At 39.8% G+C, this 21814-nt stretch overlaps 2 protein-coding genes across 2 annotated transcripts in view; one reads left to right on the forward strand and one right to left on the reverse strand.

Annotated features, from left to right (window-relative positions):
- The window catches only part of Ca-alpha1D (Ca[2+]-channel protein alpha[[1]] subunit D), a 6221746-nt gene that overhangs the window by 2824730 nt on the left and 3375202 nt on the right, over positions 1 to 21814 (reverse strand). The gene's annotated exons all lie outside the window — the stretch shown is intronic.
- LOC137234271 (LIM domain-containing protein jub-like) lies at positions 19349 to 19942 on the forward strand. Its single transcript, XM_067757883.1, has one exon. It carries the CDS (start codon positions 19349 to 19351, stop codon positions 19940 to 19942), a length of 594 nt encoding a protein of 197 aa, XP_067613984.1.

The following is a 21814-nucleotide window of genomic DNA, read 5'->3' on the forward strand; positions in this document are numbered from 1 at the left end:
TTAATACTTCCGCTGTTACTATTATATCAATATGATCATATGTATTTAATTAGCGAGCCTTTTGCTCATATTGCTTTATACAATGGTTTTTGTAATTGATATTAGAGAAAAATTGTAAGTTTACAAACGGCGATGGTTACTAGGACATGTTTCTGAATTTCACTTCTTCATCAGCTAGCTTTTCGGGAGCTGAGCCTTGAACTCGAGTCTCCAACATTCACATCAGTGCAAGCCTTTTTTAGCTGCTACGCCATATGAATGTTCCGTTGTTCGCTGTACAATTGGTCTCTAAGTGTTGCCGTTTTTGTTTATATTCCTTTTGATCACCATGTAGGCACATACACTCTGTATGTAGTTTATTCCTAATGGTGTGGATATGATTTTTAGGCGTGCTTTTGATCAAAAGGAATATAAACAAAAACGGCAACACTTAGAGACCAATTGTACAGCGAACAACGGAACATTCATATGGCGTAGCAGCTAAAAAAGGCTTGCACTGATGTGAATGTTGGAGACTCGAGTTCAAGGCTCAGCTCCCGAAAAGCTAGCTGATGAAGAAGTGAAATTCAGAAACATGTCCTAGTAACCATCGCCGTTTGTAAACTTACAATTTTTCTCTAATATCAATTGTAAATATTTATGATATTCAATATGTTCAATTTCCGAAGAAATAATTGGAAAAAGAGAAAAGTAAGCTTTCACCGATAAAAATAAATTTTCACCATTACTCTGATTGACTGTAACCCGTCTTAAAGTCAATGAGAATTTTTCAAAATTGATTAGGTTTGAATAATTATTGCAAAATTTTGGCAAATAGATTGGAAATTTTTGGTATTATACATATAAAATTGATGTATAATTTGTGTTTCAAAACGGTTTAAAAAAAAATGTATAAATTTGAAAAAATATTTTTCCGATTGTATTTATTACGAAGCAATGTTCACATTTTAAATAATAAATTCAAATTCCATATTAATGTTCGAAAAAGAAAGAATATAGTAATATATGCGTGATAATATGCATGTGGTGGCCGTATACTTAAAATTATTTTTAATGTACATTCAAAAAAATGTTTTCGATATTTAAATGTTTATATTAAATATTTGGTTAAAGTGTGAGAGAAAAAAATGTGTTGCTACATGCGCAGTATAAAAATGTTTAGAAACAAAGTGTCAATTTTTGTTGCTACAAGCATAGTATACAAATGTTTATAGAAAAAGTACATATGTACAAAGGCAAAAGTCTTAAATTGATTTGCTATATGCATAGTATACGGTTATTGAAGAAGGTTACAAACAGAAGCAAAGTGTCTACCTTTACACAGAAATGAAATATTAGATATATACGTATGTTCTAATATACTCTACTGTACCGCTCTTTGTATTTTCTGCTTGCTGGTGTATGTGTTGTTGGTATTTTTTTTCGCTTCTTGCCGATGTAGCTGTTGCCGTCCAAAGTGATGCTGTTGCCGACTGGTTTTTTCTTCATCTATTACTTTTGTTATGTATGCTTTTCTAGTTGAGTTGATGGTATTGAGTAAATGGCATGATTTTACCGCTATTAACGGTAGTGCGTTTTAAAGACGTAGCAAGTGGTTGTGATTTATGGCGTGGTACAGCATTTTCAAAAGTTCAAAATTTCTGTTAAAATATATATATGTATTTATGCATGTACCACCGCAACTTTTGTTCATAGGTTTTGTTTTTGTTTTTGAAATTTTATTAATTTTTGTAGTTTATAACTTTTTTTTGTAGGTTTTGAAAATTTTATGATTTTTTGTAGATTTTGAAATTCTATACTTTTTTTGTAGTTTTTGAAAGTTTATATTTTTTTGTAGTTTTTAAAATTTTATGATTTTTGTATTTCTGAAATTCTTTTTAAAAATTGTGTGTAGTCTTTTTGAAATTTTGTAATAATTTTTTTGTAGTTTTTTGTAATAAATATATATATTATTCTGTTTTATGAGCTCTAGGCCTGTTTTAAATAAAACAACTCCGTTTGTTGCTTATATGTATTTAATTTCGATATTTCGATCTCAATCTGAGATCATCATCAGGACTGTAATAAAAAACAATAAAAACACACATTCAATTACACATAAAAAACATATCCATCTCTTGAACATATTATATTTCACATAAAAACATGTTAATCTACTTAAACATAATGCATAAGCGCGACTTACATCTTCCGCTGTGATGCAAAGACTAAAAATTATGAAGAAAAGTGATTATCGGAACCAACGAAAAAATAAACAGAGAGTGTAAACATGTAGATAATCAAATGAAATACCGTAATTGTAAACAAAAATTGAGAAACATTTTTTTACAACAATAATATGGCAAGCGGCGAAAATAATAATACTGTAGGTATGCATACAAGTAATCAGGTGTATAGTTATTGTACCAAGGCACAGAAACTACATGAGTGCATGTGCAGAGAATGGAGCAAATTGTTATTATTTTTGTTTTATTTTATCAAGAGTATTGATTGTGCTTTAAAATCAGGTTGCGGTAGGCGTAAGCAAAATGATCCGTGTCAGCCTTAAAATGCATCCTTCTATCATTAGGGGTGTTCACTATGTGAAGCATTTCTAAAGTAAAACGCTTATGATAATTTTTCTCCTCTTCCAAAATTTTGATATTTTCGAATCCGGTATCCTTACAATGAGATGATAGAGCCGTTTTGTTGTCAGAAAAATTGTTCCTTAATTTTATATTGGATTTGTGAGCGGATATCCTAGTCTTCAGTTTTGATTTTGTAGTACCCACATATACTGTCTCGCATACGTGGGACCCGTCGCCGTTGCAAGGAATCCTATAAACAACATCCGATTTTTCTTGTATTGGTATTGGGTCTTTTAATCTGCTGAACACCTTTTTTAAAGAATTGCTGTAGGTAAATGCTAGCTGAACATTATCCATATCATACATTTTTGAATGTTTGATCCTTTCTGAAAGCCCAGGGATATATGTGACGGATTTAAAGATTTTGGCATTTTGATTTTTCTCCTTATTATCTTTACCTAGACGCGAGTAATAATTATATATAAGTTTGTTCACTAATTTAATTGGAAAATCGTTCTTTTCGAGGGTATCCTTTATAAGTTTAATATTTTTGGTATGGTAAATTCTATCACTAATTGAGAGAACTCGTCTCACGAAATTATTGGCCGTGTTCACTATTACTCCTCTATCATGCTGTGAGTTGAAGTTAATCAGTCTGCCGGATGCAGTAGGTTTTTTGTACCAGTCTAATGCTAATTGGTTGTTCCTCCTAATCACTAGGGTGTCCAGAAAAGGTATTTTTCCGTCCCTTTCTACTTCAATAGTGAATTTAATCGATCGGTGGTATCCGTTAAGTCGGTTAAGCAAAATATTTGTGTCCTCCGTTTTTATTATCGCGAACAAATCATCTACATATTTCGTAAGCATTCGTGGTTTGTTCGGCGCCTGCATTTCAAACCGGGATAAAAGTTCCTCCATCACAATATCCGCAATAACCGGTGACGCTGGGGATCCCATGGGCATTCCCGATCGTTGCTCGTATATTTTATCCTTATATTTGAAATACCGATTTTCCTTAATGCAAAACTTGACTACCGTCAAGAAAAGTTCTTTCGTCATGGACGTGTGCTCCTTTATCATGTCCCACTTTGCACCTATGATGTCTAGTGCTAAATCAACTGGTATGCTGGGAAATAAAGACTCGACGTCGAACGACACCGTCATGCACATACGTATTGTGTATCTTATTTTTGAACTCAGCTGCATCTTTGGTGTTGTATTTGGATGAAGAGGTCAGATTTTTCAGAATTTGTATGACAAATTTACACAGATTGTAGGACGGAGACTTGACGGACGAACAAATAGGTCTAAGTGGAATTCCTGCTTTATGGATCTTGGGCAGGCCATAGATTCGGGGGGATAGGAAGTTTTACAATTAAGACTAACTTTTTCTTTTAAATCAATGACATTGTTGTTGTATAATTTATCCATTATATCGTTGTTTTTCCTTTGAAGCTGATTGGTAGGGTCGCGTTTTAATACTTTATACATAGAAATATCATTAACAATTATGTCGTATTCAGTTCTGTCCATTAACACTGTGACATTTCCCTTATCTGCATTGAGAACTAAGATTTGTTCATTCTTTTTCAAAAATTGTTTTGTGGCTCGCAGTGTGTCTACCGTGAATTTGTCTCTAGCTGAAATTTTTGTTTTGTTAATGTGGTTCTGTAGAAGTGCCGTCAAGTTGTTTCTTTCGATTTCCTGTTTATCTTTTTCTTTAATAGTTTGAATGTGATTTTCCCCATCTGCTATCAATTTGAATAACGGGAATTCTTTAACCAACGTGGGCAGAGCATGTTTGGGACCAAGGGAAAGAAGCCACATGATATTTGTCGGTATTTGTATATCCGTCGTGTTACAAATATATTCAGGTATCACCCTAATGTTAAAGCTTTGTTCCTGTTTTTGTTTTAGATGTTCGTACTTGCTAACTTGTGTAGTTTTCATGTTGGTCTTGAGAGTATTCGTCAAAAGCTCTTCGCTTTTAAAGAATGTCGTGGCATCGTGTGTTGTAAGGGATTGTGTTATTAGTGTTTTTAACCTATTTACCTCTTTTCCTTTTCGCCGTAGAATTTCATGTTTTATTGTGATTAGTAAGTTTAAAAGTTTGTACCCGATCCTCTCCATGTATGTATTTACGGTGTTCGATAGTTTTGTTGGTATTTTGTGGCTATTGATGTTGTTGTTAATAGTGTAAAGAATGGTTTTGGTTGCATTGGTTATGAAACTCGGTGTAACTCTATTTCTCCTACATCTCTCCAGGAACTTTGTTGATTCTGATATTCTCGCGATTTGCTGTGTGTTGCGTTGGTATTGTTTAATATTTCTCTTGGTTTTGTTGTTGTAACCATTTTTGATGTTTTTGTAAACGTTTGTGTTGCCGTTGAATGAACAAATCTTAGTTCTCAATGCAGATAAGGGAAATGTCACAGTGTTAATGGACAGAACTGAATACGACATAAAGATGCAGAAAATTGTTAATGATATTTCTATGTATAAAGTATTAAAACGCGACCCTACCAATCAGCTTCAAAGGAAAAACAACGATATAGTGGATAAATTATACAACAACAATGTCATTGATTTAAAAGAAAAAGTTAGTCTTAATTGTAAAACTTCCTATCCCCCACGATTCTATGGCCTGCCCAAGATCCATAAAGCAGGAATTCCACTTAGACCTATCTGTTCGTCCGTCAAGTCTCCGTCCTACAATCTGTGTAAATTTGTCATACAAATTCTGAAAAATCTGACCTCTTCATCCAAATACAACATCAAAGATGCAGCTGAGTTCAAAAATAAGATACACAATACGTATGTGCATGACGGTGTCGTTCGACGTCGAGTCTTTATTTCCCAGCATACCAGTTGATTTAGCACTAGACATCATAGGTGCAAAGTGGGACATGATAAAGGAGCACACGTCCATGACGAAAGAACTTTTCTTGACGGTAGTCAAGTTTTGCATTAAGGAAAATCGGTATTTCAAATATAAGGATAAAATATACGAGCAACGATCGGGAATGCCCATGGGATCCCCAGCGTCACCGGTTATTGCGGATATTGTGATGGAGGAACTTTCATTCCGGTTTGAAATGCAGGCGCCGAACAAACCACGAATGCTTACGAAATATGGAGATGATTTGTTCGCGATAATAAAAACGGAGGACACAAATATTTTGCTTAACCTACTTAACGGATACCACCGTTCGATTAAATTCACTATTGAAGTAGAAAGGGACGGAAAAATACCTTTTCTGGACACCCTAGTGATTAGGAGGAACAACCAATTAGCATTAGACTGGTATAAAAAACCTACTGCATCCGGCAGACTGATTAACTTCAACTCACAGCATGATAGAGGAGTAATAGTGAACACGGCCAATAATTTCGTGAGACGAGTTCTCTCAATTAGTGATAGAATTTACCATACCAAAAATATTAAACTTATAAAGGATACCCTCGAAAAGAACGATTTTCCAATTAAATTAGTGAACAAACTTATATATAATTATTACTCGCGTCTAGGTAAAGATAATAAGGAGAAAAATCAAAATGCCAAAATCTTTAAATCCGTCACATATATCCCTGGGCTTTCAGAAAGGATCAAACATTCAAAAATGTATGATATGGATAATGTTCAGCTAGCATTTACCTACAGGAATTCTTTAAAAAAGGTGTTCAGCAGATTAAAAGACCCAATACCAATACAAGAAAAATCGGATGTTGTTTATAGGATTCCTTGCAACGGCGACGGGTCCCACGTATGCGAGACAGTATATGTGGGTACTACAAAATCAAAACTGAAGACTAGGATATCCGCTCACAAATCCAATATAAAATTAAGGAACAATTTTTCTGACAACAAAACGGCTCTATCATCTCATTGTAAGGATACCGGACATTACCCGGATTTCGAAAATATCAAAATTTTGGAAGAGGAGAAAAATTATCATAAGCGTTTTACTTTAGAAATGCTTCACATAGTGAACACCCCTAATGATAGAAGGATGCATTTTAAGGCTGACACGGATCATTGTGCTTACGCCTACCGCAACCTGATTTTAAAGCACAATCAATACTCTTGATAAAATAAAACAAAAATAATAACAATTTGCTCCATTCTCTGCACATGCACTCATGTAGTTTCTGTGCCTTGGTACAATAACTATACACCTGATTACTTGTATGCATACCTACAGTATTATTATTTTCGCCGCTAGCCATATTATTGTTGTAAAAACATTTTTCTCAATTTTTGTTCACAATTACGGTATTTCATTTGATTATCTACATGTTTACACTCTCTGTTTATTTTTTCGTTGGTTCCGATAATCACTTTTCTTCATAATTTTTAGTCTTTGCATCACAGCGGAAGATGTAAGTCGCGCTTATGCATTATGTTTAAGTAGATTAACATGTTTTTATGTGAAATATAATATGTTCAAGAGATGGATATGTTTTTTATGTGTAATTGAATGTGTGTTTTTATTGTTTTTTATTACAGTCCTGATGATGATCTCAGATTGAGATCGAAATATCGAAATTAAATATATATAAGCAACAAACGGAGTTGTTTTATTTAAAACAGGCCTAGAGCTCATAAAACAGAATAATATATATATTTATTCATTAACGGCCAAAAAACAAATTAATTATGTTTTTTGTAATATGTAAAAAAAAATTTTTTATAGTCTTTTTATAATATTGTAATTTTTTTTTTGTATTTTTTTTGAAATTTTGTAATTTTTTTTTGTGGTGTTTTTTTTCAAATTTTATAATTTTTGTATTTAGATTTTGTATTTTCAAATTAGAGTTTATTCCATGTAATTTTTAAAATTTTGTTGCAATAACCTTTTTTGTACTTGTAATTTTGTAAAAATTTGTTTTTGTATTTTTTTGAAATTTTATAATTTATAGTGAAATATATGTTGAATTTAGATATTACTTCATGTAATTTTGCAAATTTTGCGTCTTCGCACAACCACCACGCACATACTATTCTTTAAAATTTATTTAGTATATAATGCTGGGGGGTTTTTCCCACCTCCCAGGAGGTATTTTTCCGCAGGCGTAATCACGGTCGCCATTTAGTGCAACCATTTTTGGCTTGGCCGAGATGGTCGCCATGAATTTGTTGAAACGCTTCTTTGAATATGAGGCACGATAGCCGCTTGTGAAAGAACTCACGATATTGTTCTATACTCACGAAAGAAGGCCGTGTTCAATAAAAAATGAAATGCTACACTTTACAGTTACACTGTATAGTCTTTTTTTATTTGTTCAGAAATTAAGACTCTGTTGTTGTTGTTGTTGTAGCAATGCTCGCCCCACCTAATAGCCGCGACCCATCACAAATTGTCATCAATATCCTCTAACGGGAGTCCAAGGAAACTTGCCGTTTCAACAGGGGTGGACCATAAGGAAAGGGGTGTTAGAGGCGTTGGTTCCACATTACAATTAAGGAGATGGTTGGTGTCATGTGGGGACACATTGCAAGCAGGGCATACATTTTGTATGTCGGGGTTGATTCTGGATAGGTAAGAGTTTAACCTGTTACAGTATCCAGAACGAAGTTGAGCAAGAGTGACACGCGTTTCCCTGGGGAGTATGCGTTCCTCTTCTGCGAGTTCTGAATATTTTTCTTCAAGTACTGGATTCACCGGGCAATTCCCGACATAAAGGTCCGACGCCTGTCTATGGAGTTCACCAAGGACCTGCTTGTGTTTTTCCGCTTCATACGGCTGGGTTCTCAGGTGCCGTATTTCCTCAAAATGCTTACGGAGATGACTCCTTAGGCCCCTAGGCGGTGCTCGTTCGTCAATCAGATGTCTGTTGGGATGCCCAGGTTTCTGGGTATTCAACAGAAACTGTTTGGTCAGCATCTCATTTCTCTCCCTGATGGGGAGTATTCTCGCGTCATTATGCAGATGGTGTTCTGGGGACATAAGAAGACAGCCCGTGGCGATTCTGAGAGCAGTATTTTGGCAGGCCTGTAGTTTCTTCCAGTGGGTGGTTTTTAGGCTTGGCGACCATATGGGTGACGCGTAGCACGTAATCGGCTGGCTAATTGCTTTGTATGTGGTCAAGAGCGTTTCTTTATCTTTTGCCCAGGTACTGCCACCAAGGGATTTGAGGATTTTATTACGGCTCTGAATTCTTGGAACAATTGCGGTTGCGTGCGCACCAAAATGTAGATCCTGATCAAACGTCACACCCAAGATTTTGGGGTGTAGGACAGTCGGTAGCGTAGTGCCATCGACGTGGATGTTCAATATGGTCGACATTTGGGGCGTCCATGTTGTAAGTAAGGTCGCGGAAGATTTAGTCGGTGACAATGCCAGGTTTCGCGAGGCGAAAAAACTGGAGAGATCAGGGAGATAGCCGTTTATTTTATTGCATAGCTCATCGATCTTTGGGCCTGGGCCTGTAGCCATTATTGTGCAGTCATCGGCGTAGGAAACGATTGTGACTCCTTCCGGTGGTGAAGGTAGCTTAGATATGTAGAAATTAAACAAAAGCGGGGATAGGACACCACCCTGTGGCACCCCTTGTTTAATTCTCCTTTGTTTTGATGTTTCGTTTCTGAATTGCACCGATGCCTGCCGACCACCCAGATAATTTGCGGTCCACCTTTTAAGACATGGGGGAAGGGTAGACCCTTCCAGGTCTTGCAGTAACGAGCCATGGTTGACCGTATCAAAAGCTTTTGATAGGTCTAACGCTACGAGTACTGTTCTATGGTGGGGATATTGATTCAAACCGCAATTTATCTGGGTGCTAATGACATTTAGCGCGGAGGTAGTGCTATGGAGTTTTCTGAAGCCATGCTGATGAGGGGCTAGCTGCAAATGTGCTTGGAAATAAGGGAGCAAAATGGCTTCAAGCGTCTTTGCCACTGGCGATAGGAGAGATATCGGATGATATGACTCACCTACGTTAGCTGGTTTCCCAGGCTTTAGTAGCGGGACCACCTTGGCCATTTTCCATTTCTCGGGTATGACAAAGGTGGAAAGAGACAGGTTGAAGACATGCGCTAAATATTTGAAACCCTCTCTCCCTAGGTTTTTAAGCATCGGCATGGCTATGCCGTCTGGGCCCACTGCTTTGGATGGTTTAGCGCGACCAATGGCGTCCTCAACCTCTCTAGCGGTGATGGTAATTGGTGACGCGCTGAGTTTGTGTTTATGTGCGTGTCTATTGGCTCTCCGTCTATCTTTGTCGACCGTAGGATGCATTATATATTGTCGGCAGAAAGCGCTCGCGCATTTTTTCGCATCCGACAGCACCTTATCGCCAAAGGCGATGGAAACTTTGTCTTTGTGCTTAGTCGGATTCGATAGGGACTTTACGGTGGACCAAAGTTTACCTACACCGGTAGAGAGGTTACAACCTCTTAGGTGCTCTTCCCATTTCGCCCACTTGTGTTCGTCCACAAGCAATCTGATGCGTTGGTTTATATCCCTTATTTGGGGGTCGCCTGGATCAAGCTGTCTTATAAGGTCGCGTTCCCTCGCTAAGCTCGCGGCCTCCGCCGGGAAGTGGGGCCGGATTTCGGGAATTCTCCCGGCGGGAATGAAATGTGCCGAGGCGGATTCAATGACCTTACGGAAGGCACGCTCCCCTTGGCGGGCATCAGTCGGGATAGGGAGGGCAGCAAAGCTGTTGTCTGTTGCAGATTTGTATTCTTCCCACTTTCCTTTTTTGAAGTTTATGAAAGTGCGTTTTTCTGTGACGATGAAGTCGGCGGTACGCTCGAGCGAAATAAGTATGGGCAGGTGGTCGGATGCCAATGTTACCATCGGCTGCCAGTTGACGCAGTTTACGAGTTCAGCGCTCACGATTGAGATATCTGGCGAGCTATGACAGCTTCCTACCATACGTGTGGGGGTGTCTCCGTTTATTGTGCAGAACGTCGTTTCGTCTATTTGATCCGCCAACATCTCACCCCTACTGTCCGCCCGCAAGTTTGAATGCCATAGGTCGTGATGGGCATTGAAATCGCCTAAGATAATGCGATTGTTGCCAGTGAGTAAGGCCTCGATATTAGGGCGGTATCCACTGGGGCAACAGGTGACAGGAGGGATGTAGATGTTGATGATTTCTAGATTTGCATCGCCTGACTGGACAGATAGGCCTTGACGTTCTAAGACATTGTCACTGCGGTCGATGCCAGGATCAAAGCACAGAGTGGTGTATAATAAACGCGGGGCCGCCTCCATTTCCGCTCTCGCGGTCTTTCCTGTGGACATTATAACCAGAGCAGGTCTGCAATGCAGATCTTGCTGTGAGTTTAGTCTCTTGAATCGCAGCAATGCGGATGTTGTGCCGCTTCATGAAATCGACTATCTCCGTAATCTTCCCAGTTAGTTCATTACAGTTGAACTGCAGAATTCTGAAGTGCATGGGGGGTGACGCCGCCACTCTAGGGGTAAGTGAGGGGTGACTACGCTTAGGTTGTGGAAGGCCAGGGCGCAATTGCTGTTGTGGCCTTGGGACTGGGCGCCCTTGGGCAAGCATTGGGGTACCCGGATGATTTGGGTTTGCGACCTGGCAACATGGCGCGATGAAACCCGTCGAGGGGTTGCCGTCGCGGAGACCAGAACATCTAGGAAAGTGGCACCACCCAAGGCAGGAGCTGCATTGAGCGGATGTCGCAAACCTGTATATTCTGTGCTGGCAGACGGTGCAAACGGAGGCAGGGACTAAGAGTCTGTTTCCCTGACCTGCACGATTGCTGCCAGAAAAGAGGGGGGGAGAAGAAGATGGGGGCAGGGGCTGATGCTCAGCATTGCTACCAGCTCTACTACGAAGGTAGTAGTTATGAGTGGTATCAGCTGTTTGAGTTGTTGGCGCCGTGGGGCGCGAGCAGCAGCGGGTACTTGTTGTGGCTTGCTGAGCAGCGAAGCTGCTGGAAGGTAGTGGGGATACGCTTAGGCGTAGACTACGGGACGCCCTTGGGCGTGAGCAGCAAGGAGCCACAAAAGATTTATAAAAGTTACGAGGACGTCGGGTTTTGGGATCAAGCCCAGAACAACCTGTCCGATGCAACCATCCCTTGCACGAGACACACTGAACAGAGTATGACCGTCCTAAAAAGATTCTTTTCTGGCAAATGCAGCAAAACCATTTCTCAGGACCGGGGTCAGGAGACGGACCCGGATTGGGTTCGATACCTTCCCGTAGTAAGAGAATATGTAGCAGTCCTGCTGCAAGGAGCTTCTGGGAGGATGACAATTTGTGGGAGGGACGAAACAAATTAAATGGGGTCACACTGAAATGACAGTCCTTGGTCGGGAAAAATCCCGAGTCGCTCCGGTACATAGAACCGACTGCCTTGGGAAGCGAAAGACTCTAATATATTGTAATATATATATATATATATATATATACATGGCTACATGTCGCCAAGCTGCTGGCCCAACTAGGTCAAGAATTTGAGCTGTGCGGTTTGACACGTATGTCTTCCATGTATGCGGCGGGTTTTCTAACCAAACTACACCATTTTTGAATCAGACCACAGATCTAATTATCGATTGCTTGGCTCTAAGCTGCTTTGTACGGTTGAGGCTAGTTTGGCGAGCAGAAGTGCTCCGCAAATAATAAATGGCTTGTAGTGCCTTTTGCAAATAATAAATGGCTGGTAGTTCTGCCATTGTGTTGCGTTCGTATGTAAATAGCTGCGCAGTATGCTTTTTCCGAAGCATCGCAGAAGCCGTGGAGTTCCACATGATGATCGGGTGAGAAGTTCACCCACCGAGGTATTTGTATCTCGGATATATGTAGTATGCAAGTTATTTGCAAATTGGGACCATTTTATTAACCGAAGTGGTTTGACTACTTCATCCCAATCTGTTCCATCTAGCCATAATTCTTGCATAAGGATTTTCGCTTGTATCATAATTGGCGCAAGCCATCCTGCGGGGTCGAAAAGTTTTGCCACAGATGACAGAATTTGTCTTTTCGTTTTTGCTGATATTGCAGATCTTGACTCAAGCGTGTATGAAAATTTATCTGATAGCGCATTCCACTGTATGCCCAGGGGTTTGGTGGTGCTTTTTCAAATTTCAAAATTTTTGTATCCAATAGATGCTCTTTATTTATATTTTCCAGTATTTCTGGATGGTTCGCAGTTATCTTTTTTAATGGGAATCCTGCTGAGTCAAGAGCTTTGATGACTGATGCAGCGATTCGCACGCTAGGGGAAGGCTATGGCTTGCAGACAGGATGTCGTCTACGTACGTTTGAGAGCTAAGCACCGGGGTGGCTAGAGGTAGTTGCGCTTTGGTATCTTTTGCTAGTTCATGTAATGTTCGAATGGCTAGAAAGGGGGCGCAGTTTACGCCAAATGTCACCGTTTTCAGTTTGTAGTATCGTATCGGACTACTAGGTGAATTACGAAATATTATAGTTGGTAATCTTGGTCGTCTGTATGTACAAGGATTTGTCTGTACATTTTTTCGACGTCACCGTTGAATACGTATTTATACGTACGCCACTGTAAAATCAGTAGAATTAAGTCGGGTTGCAATGTTGGTCCCGTATATAGAACATCATTTAGCGAATTGCCTGAGTTCGTTCTTTTAGATGCATTAAATACCACTCTTACTTTTGTTGTAAGTTTTTCAGGTTTAATAACTGCATGGTGTGGGAGATAAAATGATTGATATTTACCGTTTGCAATTTTTTCATAGGAATTTATTGCTGCCATATGATCTAATTGTAGGTATTCCTCAAGGGCGTTATAATATGAGGTTTTTAGATCGCCTTTCTTAAGTAAGTTGCTTTCCATACTTAGAAATTGCTGGAGTGCTGAGGTTCGTGATTGACCCAAGGCGAGTGTATCTGGATATTGGTGTTTAAATGGTAGTCGAACGACGTACCTCCCCGTGACCTGATCTTGTAGTTGTGGATTCATAGAAAGCTTCACAATACTTATCTTCAGGTGTAGTAACGGGTATGGGTGGGAGTTCTTCCACTTCCCAAAATTTTTTCAATTGTGAGTTAAGATCGTCATTCGAAATATCTTCCACTAGCGTTGTGAATTTGAAGATTTTCTCTTTGACTTGGCCGCTTAAAATCCATCCGAAAATGGTATTTTGGGCCAAAAGAGTGTTGGAAATTTTCTCAAAACCTTCTAGTATTATTTGGGGGATTAAGTTGCTTAACAATAATATATCGATTTGATCTGGTGTATGGCAATTAGGGCTGGCTAGTTTCAGATGCGACCACTTTTGCCAATGCTTGCTGCTAATGTTATAGCTTGGAAGCATATTTGTAAGTCGTGGTAGAACTATAGCGTGTGCTTTTATTGTTATCGGCGTTGTGAGAAACCAGGGTAATGAGGCAGATTTTAGTTGAGTTTTGTACTACTCTTCCGCCCATACCTGAAATTCCGAAATTGGCTGGTCTGGTTGGCAGATTCAGTCTGCTTTGAACCTTAGAGATTATGAAGGATCGCTGTGATCCTTGATCTAAAGGGCTCTTAATTTAAACAATTCTCCTCGGTGTTTTATAGAAACAATTGCTGTTTGTAATAAAGTTTTGCTTTCATTATCGGAATGAAGCGTTTGAATATTGGCAGATTTTGAACAACATGGTTGTTCTTGGCAATTTTCGGGATTTCCCCTTTCGGGATTTTCAGACGTAGCAGTTACAGCTACTCCTGTGGTTCTTTTAGCGTTAAAGCAATTTTGGTTATTATTATAATTGTTATTATGGAGCAACGAATTATGTCTCCTTTGGCAATGTGAGCAGCTGTATTTGCTCGGACAATTCTGTAGCGAATGAGTACTAGATAAGCAGTTTGTACAGAGTTTTTTGGTTCTAACCAGATTATTTCTCTCATTTACTGACAAGTTTTTAAATTTCTCGCAAGATCTTATGGATATCTTCGCATGACGGATATCTTCGTTGTTCTGAAGTGAACGACTGGTTTCTATTGAAACTCTTATTGTTCTATTGATCTACCCGTTCTGCGATTTCGAACTAGGTGTTGAGGAAATCTTTCATTTGTTGCCATGTTGGGCATTTTTTTCGGGATGAGAGAGATTGCTCCCATAAAATTAATGATTTTTCTGGTAGTGTGGCAGCACAAATATTTACCAAATTGGGGTCCCAGTTTTCAGTGGGAATATTTTGGGTTGCCAGAAACGAAAAACAGTTTGTAACTGTTGCTTGTAATTTAAGAAATTCCTCGCTTGTTTGTGGTTATTTGTTTATCAGCCAACACTCGTTCATTTTCATATGTACTCTTTAACGCTTCCAAAGCCAGATTAAAATTTTCGTCATTAATTGCGAATTGTTTTACTGGCTGCTTGACCTTTGGTTTTATTTCTTAAATGGTGTAATTTTTGGGCTTGTGATAAATTTGGTTGGTTTATATATACGGCTGTAAACATGTCCCGGAAGGAAGGCCATTGTTCATAACCCCCATGAAATACTTCTGTTTCACATGCTGGCACTTTAAGATATAAGCCTGAACTTGCTCCGTTACTTTGTGTTTGTGGCAGCTATACTCGTCGAGGTGGAGTAGGTGCAGTAACAGGCTTTAGAAATTTAAGTTGATCGGAGATCATAGCCTTTGTTTCTTCGTATCGGTCTAAGCAGTTTTCGTATTTTGAATACGCCGAGTCTTTAAAATTGTAAGGTAAATCTGAATCGTCGGTTTCGATAATTGCGTCATACGCAGATTGGAGTCGGGTCCAAAATCTTTCAAGGGATTTTTCTTTTACCTCGAAAACCGATTCCGTGTTTTCCTCTATAGGTAATGAGGAGAATCTAGTGCAGTATTTTATGACCCTGTCACTTTCTGCAATGAATTTTGCAGCTGAAAGGTCTTTGCTTTTTTTGGCTTTTGGACCCAGTTTTGCAGGGGTACCTTGGGGTTTTTCTTCATCACCCATTTTTGATGGAACTAAAAGAGGCGTTTTAGGGTCAGTTGACATATAGTTCAAAAATGTGTTGCGGGGGGAATGTTGCACCCGTGTCGTGGGGCGCGTTCGCACGCAAATGAAAGAAATAAAAAGGGAGAGTTAATATCGAGTAATCACAATTTATTATTGTTTATTTATAAAATATAAAGGAAGGTATTAGCGACGAGCTACGATATGTGTTTATAAAAATGAAACTCTCACAAACTAATTATTTCACAATATAAATAGCAATTCCGATTTAATATGCAGTAGTGCAGAAAGAAATTAAAAAGGAAGTGCAAATAGTTAAGATATAAGAAGTTTACACTTGGCAATTCACAGCGTAGAATTATAATTTTATTAATTCAAATGCTTACAAATGAGCGCAATTATGATGCGGAAAAGCTATATATATCTATTAAATCACCATTCACTCTGCACTTGGAAAATTCACATTTATGCAAATTATTAATTTTCAAATATTAATTACAGTGGAATTCGCACTTAGCAAAAAATGGAAAATGTGTGAAAATGGTTGGTTTATACTACTCACCTGGCGCTGGCTGCAGGCTCGTGAACGTTTCAAAATAGAAAGAAAGATTTAAAAACGAAAAAGGTCCGCACCACCTGCCGATAGCCAACTTTCGTCGAGTTTTTCCCCTTTGAAGTTAGCGCTCGGCAGGGGTGGGCCGTTACCGGTAAATAATAATATTGCCAAAAAATGTGCATTAGGGTGGTAGCGAATATTTAGGCTGGTGGCCTAAACATGCCGGCCCCCCTGCGGCGAGCAACTCGAAAGAGCAAAACAAAAAAAAACTGGTGAGTACGCCAGCAACCTTCCCAAGGCAGGATAAACTAAATAAATTAAAACTATGATATGTATGTATAGTTGGATCGTAAGTACGATCTCCGGCGGACATCCCTCCTCGCAGTAATGCAGCCTCGCTGAACTTGTGGTATAATTAAAGTTTTTATAGGGGGTGGGCTCCAGACACGACGAGGCCGAAAATTGTGGCTTGGGTGAGGAGCCCACCGATAGTCGACTTGGGTGTGCCTCCGACCATAATACTGGCGTAGACGTCGGCGCCCAAAGTGAGCAACAATGGGGACGATCGGTAAAATGTCGGATCGGCCAGCTTCATGAATTGGAATGGGGCCGCTACCGACGGATCCAGATTTGCCGTGGGGTTCAACCTGGCATAGTTTGCTATTACGGTGGCTTGGGTCGTGATCTTTCCCGCTACCCCATACTTCCCTCGAAAAACGACGGTGCACCTCGAAAGACGTGTGGTATTGTTACGCTCGAGGTGTAGATCCTTGCACAGATTGGCATCGATAATGCTGGTGATAGCGCAGGCATCTAACAGGGCGCGGACCAGGTGCAAACGACCTCCTGCCTCAATTCGGACGAAGGCTGTCGGCGCGATGGCTATCAATGCTCGAGTGATAGTCGATGCCGCTAAATTGTTCCGGAGTCTACCACTCCTGAATCCAGTGGGGATTTGTTGTTGCCTCACGAGAGCTCGATGGTTGTTGCGCATCTTATTAGGGGCCGCCCTCCCAGAGAACTGTCGTGACGAGCGGGACGGACGCGGTTCCGCGTCGTCACGCTGGTTACCAGTAGGGCGGTGCGATGGGCGGAAAGGACGTGTCTTCGCGCCATCCCCGATTTGTAAGCGCGCGAAAGCGCCGTGCATAGGCGAGCGGTTCTCGGTTCTCTCATGACGTAATGGTGACCGAAAACGCGGCGTTTCTAAGTTGCCCGATTGGGCTACCTCTGCTGCATTGGCCAGCCTCTCTTCTTCCTCTTCTTCCTCGACTTGCTGGGCCCATGATTTCGTTTGCTCCGTGACATGGATGGAGAGGACCCCATCTGAACTCGCATCGTCATCGTCGTGCTTGCTTTGAGGTGGCGACGGCTGATCCTCGTCCATATGTAGCGTCGTGTGATGTGGTTCACTGCAACGTCGGCATCGGTCTTGGCTGGAGCATATTTCCAGGCGGTGGAACGGGGATAGGCAGTCGGGACAATAGCGGTGAATGAGTATTGCACGTAGTCGCTCCTCAGTCGACATACCACGGTAAATTGGGCACAATCGCACTCCGTGCGGTTTGGTGCACAGACGGCAAGCGATGGTGAACGCATTGGGGCGTGCCTCGGTTTTGGAGCGTTTGAATGCAAATCCAGGCATGTCTGGAAGTGGTAGCGTTTAGTAATATCGCTGCATAGGTTGGTTGGGTGGCTAATGGGCGGAGAGTAGAAGTTTAATTGTTCGAGCTTGTGGTTGGCGTACTCGGGTTAAGGGTTTATTTGGGATGAATAATCTGGTTAAGTTATTCTGCCGATGTAGTGACGTGTAGTGGTTGAACCCACTGTTAGGTTTAGTAAACTTTGATTGACATACGCCTAAAATTATCCTTCGTTTTGAAAATAGTTTCATCAGAATGAATATGCTGATATTGAAAGCCACCAATAGTAAAATTAAGAATTATTAACTATAGACTTAGGGCAAACTATATTTTTGGTGTTTGCCTAAGGCATGCAATACGCGATAATATACGGTATATCACGGTAAACCCGTGTGTTGTCACGGCTCCTTGTAATTGCCCTACAAAATTTGGTCACAAAACTTACCCACGCCCATGCAAATGTGACTATGAATATAACCTATGAATGACTGTAAAATGACTAGTCAAATGACGTCGTGCAGATAAATTTTGCGACAAATGGAAAGAGGCTTTTCTCCGCTGTCTGGGAACACTCTTGGTGTTGATTTGGGCCATGTTGTATGAGAATCACAAATTGTGGTGTATTTGTTGATTCCAACACAACCCTGGCGAGAATAGACTACACTATCGAGTGTGGCAGTTTGTAGCGCTGTCAGCTGACAACTCTTCCACTCACTGGAATGAGGCAGCTGTGCGGTGCGGCCAATTTGGCAGCGTAATGAGACATAATGGTCATGTCATGTATTATTTAGGGAAAGCTCGCGTCAGAGTCCTGGCGCGACATAAAATTTATAGTCTTTTCGAAAAAGTTTAACTTCTCCCTTGTTTGTAGTATCGAAAGCATATATGACACTACTTTATTCTTGCTTGGATTTCAATCTAAAAGGACTGACGAAACTTTATCGGAACTTCAATACGCAGAGACAATTTCTATCATGAAAGCGAGACCACTATTGAGTGTGACACGTTTTGTTTATGTTTTACATTTTAATTTTGCCCTACCCTTTTTAACAGGGAAAACAATGCAAATAAAACGCGAAAATTATTTCGGTCTCGAGTGGTTCATCTCCCCCTTTTTTTACAAGAAAGTTGATTTTGATTGTGGTTTTATGCACCACATTGTCAAAATAAAACAAAATTTTCATTCGTCGAAAAAATAGGTAAAATTGTGCGGGCACTAACACACGAGTTTGTTGGATCCCGCGAATCTGACTTGTGATCCCATGGGGTCGCGCGCAATGTGTTTACGGCGTAAGAAAAGACAAAGGCAAATGTCATCGAGTGGCACCCTTGTTTCGTTCATTCAAAATGTCATTCATTCATGGAAATGAGTATAGAGACATTTTGGAATGAATTTTCATAATGAAGAAAAACGTGAGATGGGTAAGTATAAGTATCGTTCCTTTTTTATAATTTTGTAACATTTTTTAATTGCTTATTCTTTTGTTTCATTTTAGGTGCACAGCTACGAATTAATGATAATGTGGGTAATCTTTTAATGATCGCACTTATGTAGATAGTTCATCTAGATAGTAGTTGTGCACACAATAAACATATTGTTGAGAAAAGCGAGGAACAGGGTGAATATTTTGGTATATGTCACACATGCGGTGATACGGCCAAGGTGCTGGTCAAGCTATGGGAAATTTCTATCATACCAATTGTTTTATTTGTTGTTCTTGTGGACGTGCGTTGCGCGGCAAGGCGTTCTATAATGTACATGGGCGTGTTTATTGCGAGGAAGATTATATGTATTCCGGTTTTCAACAAACAGCAGAAAAATGTGCAATCTGTGGGCAATTTATAATGGAAATAATTCTCCAAGCAATGGGAAAGTCCTATCATCCTGGCTGTTTCCGTTGCTGCGTTTGTAATGAATGTTTAGATGGTGTTCCTTTTACGGTTGATGTGGATCACAAGATTCACTGTGTAAACTATTATCATCGAATGTTTGCTCCGAAATGCGCTAGCTGCGGCAAAGGCATAACACCTGTCGAGGGCACTGATGAAACGGTGCGTGTAGTCTCAATGGATGAAGATTTTCATGTTGATTGTTATATATGCGAAGAGTGCGGCATGCAGCTTACTGATGAACCAGATAAACGTTGTTATCCATTAGATGGGCGCCTCTTATGTCGTTCTTGTCATTTGCAACGTTTGGCCATGCAACAATCTTCGCCACATGTACGACATCAAGAGCCGGTTTGTGCTTCATATCAGTATATGGGTTAGATCGCTTTAGCTCAAGATTGCACACGCAATGTCAATATGAAACATACATTATTTTAAACTTTAAAATGTATGCATTCTTACTACAACTATATACAATATGCAAAGTATGAGAAAGATCAAAAATTAGTACGTAAGGTATAAAATTTAACGCACAATTTTTTTTACGATAAATGATAAAAAAAGATGAAAACAGCAAAGCTTGGAAAAATAATGAAGCACTCGCAGAGCCGAACCGTGTGACTTAATAGTTTTTGCGTTTGCATTTGCGATATTTGTGAAAATTCTCAAATGCTACTGTATTATGAATAAACCTAATGTGTACGCTTTACATACATACATTATATGCATACATATGTTATATGCACCCATATACATATGTTTATAATTATTGTACAAGTGTAAATACGGTTCAGCGTTCAGTGGTTAGGGCAGGTGGTGCACAACTTGTGGGAAAAAAAATTATATGATCGTCTCAAGGAGTTCCTGAAAACATATTTGATTGGTCTCGTTGTGCTGGCCTCTAATAATGATAATGGTTTTGTGGCAGCATTGGATAAGGCTTGTGAGAAATTCATTAATTTGAACGAAATAACACAGGCAAATAGTGCCAATAAATCGCCAGAGTTGCTTGCAAAATACGGTGACTTGTTACTGAAGAAATCTTCTAAGAATCCCGAGGATAGAGAACTGGAAGATAATCTCAATCAAGTTATGGTAGTTTTTAAATATATTGAAGATGAGGATGTATTTCAGAAATTCTATTCCAAAATGCTTGCCAAGCGTCTGGTATATCATACATCTGCATCAAATGATGCCGAAGCAATGATGATTTCAAAATTAAAACAAGCTTGTGGTTATGAATATACAATCAAGCTGCAACATATGTTTCAAGATATAGGTCTCGCTCAAGATTTAAAATTTGAGCTTCAAACAACATTTGGCTAATGCAAGAATCCCACAAGAAATTGATTTTAGCATTGAAGTGTTGTCATCGGGCTATGGCTTTTTTTTTGTGATGGCGCTTGCTTCAATGCACCCTACCAGCAAATGGATTTAGGCACTCGACAAGGTAGGTTTTGCGAAAATCCATGGGCTAAAACCATAATGAATACAACATTTTCCTTTCTTCTTACTAGTTAGGCTGACGCTTTGGCGTACGGGTGCTGTCTACGTAAAGAGCGACAGCGATACCTTTGAGCACTTAATCACGTTTATATATCGGCAAAACGCTCATAACCGTTGACAATGTTGGTGGGATGTTGAACGCGGATTAATACGTCAATGGAAAAGGCGCTGTTGTAGATTGTGCGGCTCTTGTCGGGGGGGACAGAACCGATTTCTCCCTACAGCAAACATATAGCCTGACAGGGAGACTCAGGGTGAGTATTAAATGAATAATTTCTGGCTCCCAAACAACGAAACTTTATGCATGTAATCCAGAGCAATGATTTTCTTTGATTTTGGCCCACAAAAATTTTTCAAAGCTGAAAGAGGCAATTTATAGGTACGGTGCGAGAACGTTGGCTAACGGCTAACTCAATTTGATATGACTTTCATCCCGGTTAATATGCATGCGACACCGGGTTGAAACTTGGCATTAAATTCTTTAGCTCGACATAGCCACACATCGTCTCGCAGCGTTGCCCTTGTTATATGATTAGATACGATTGCTCACTAAAGAGAAGGTGAGTGTCTGCCCTTTTGATATGTATAGTGATCATATCGCTCACCACATCTTACCAGGTGACATGTTCGGTATATTATTTAATTTGTATTTAATTGTCTTTTCAATGCTGATAGCTCACCATTTAGGGGTAGTTACAGTGGATGAGAGGGGAGAGTGTGTTTGTCATGGTGGTACTGAGTCCTTTT

Source organism: Eurosta solidaginis, chromosome X (genome assembly GCF_040869045.1).
Source record: "Eurosta solidaginis isolate ZX-2024a chromosome X, ASM4086904v1, whole genome shotgun sequence".
In the NCBI taxonomy this organism is placed as follows: Eukaryota; Metazoa; Arthropoda; class Insecta; order Diptera; family Tephritidae; genus Eurosta; species Eurosta solidaginis.

Bases quoted from the DNA above. Each gene is read 5' to 3' on its own strand.
- LOC137234271 (XM_067757883.1), top strand. From the start codon at position 19,349: ATGGGAAATTTCTATCATACCAATTGTTTTATTTGTTGTTCTTGTGGA.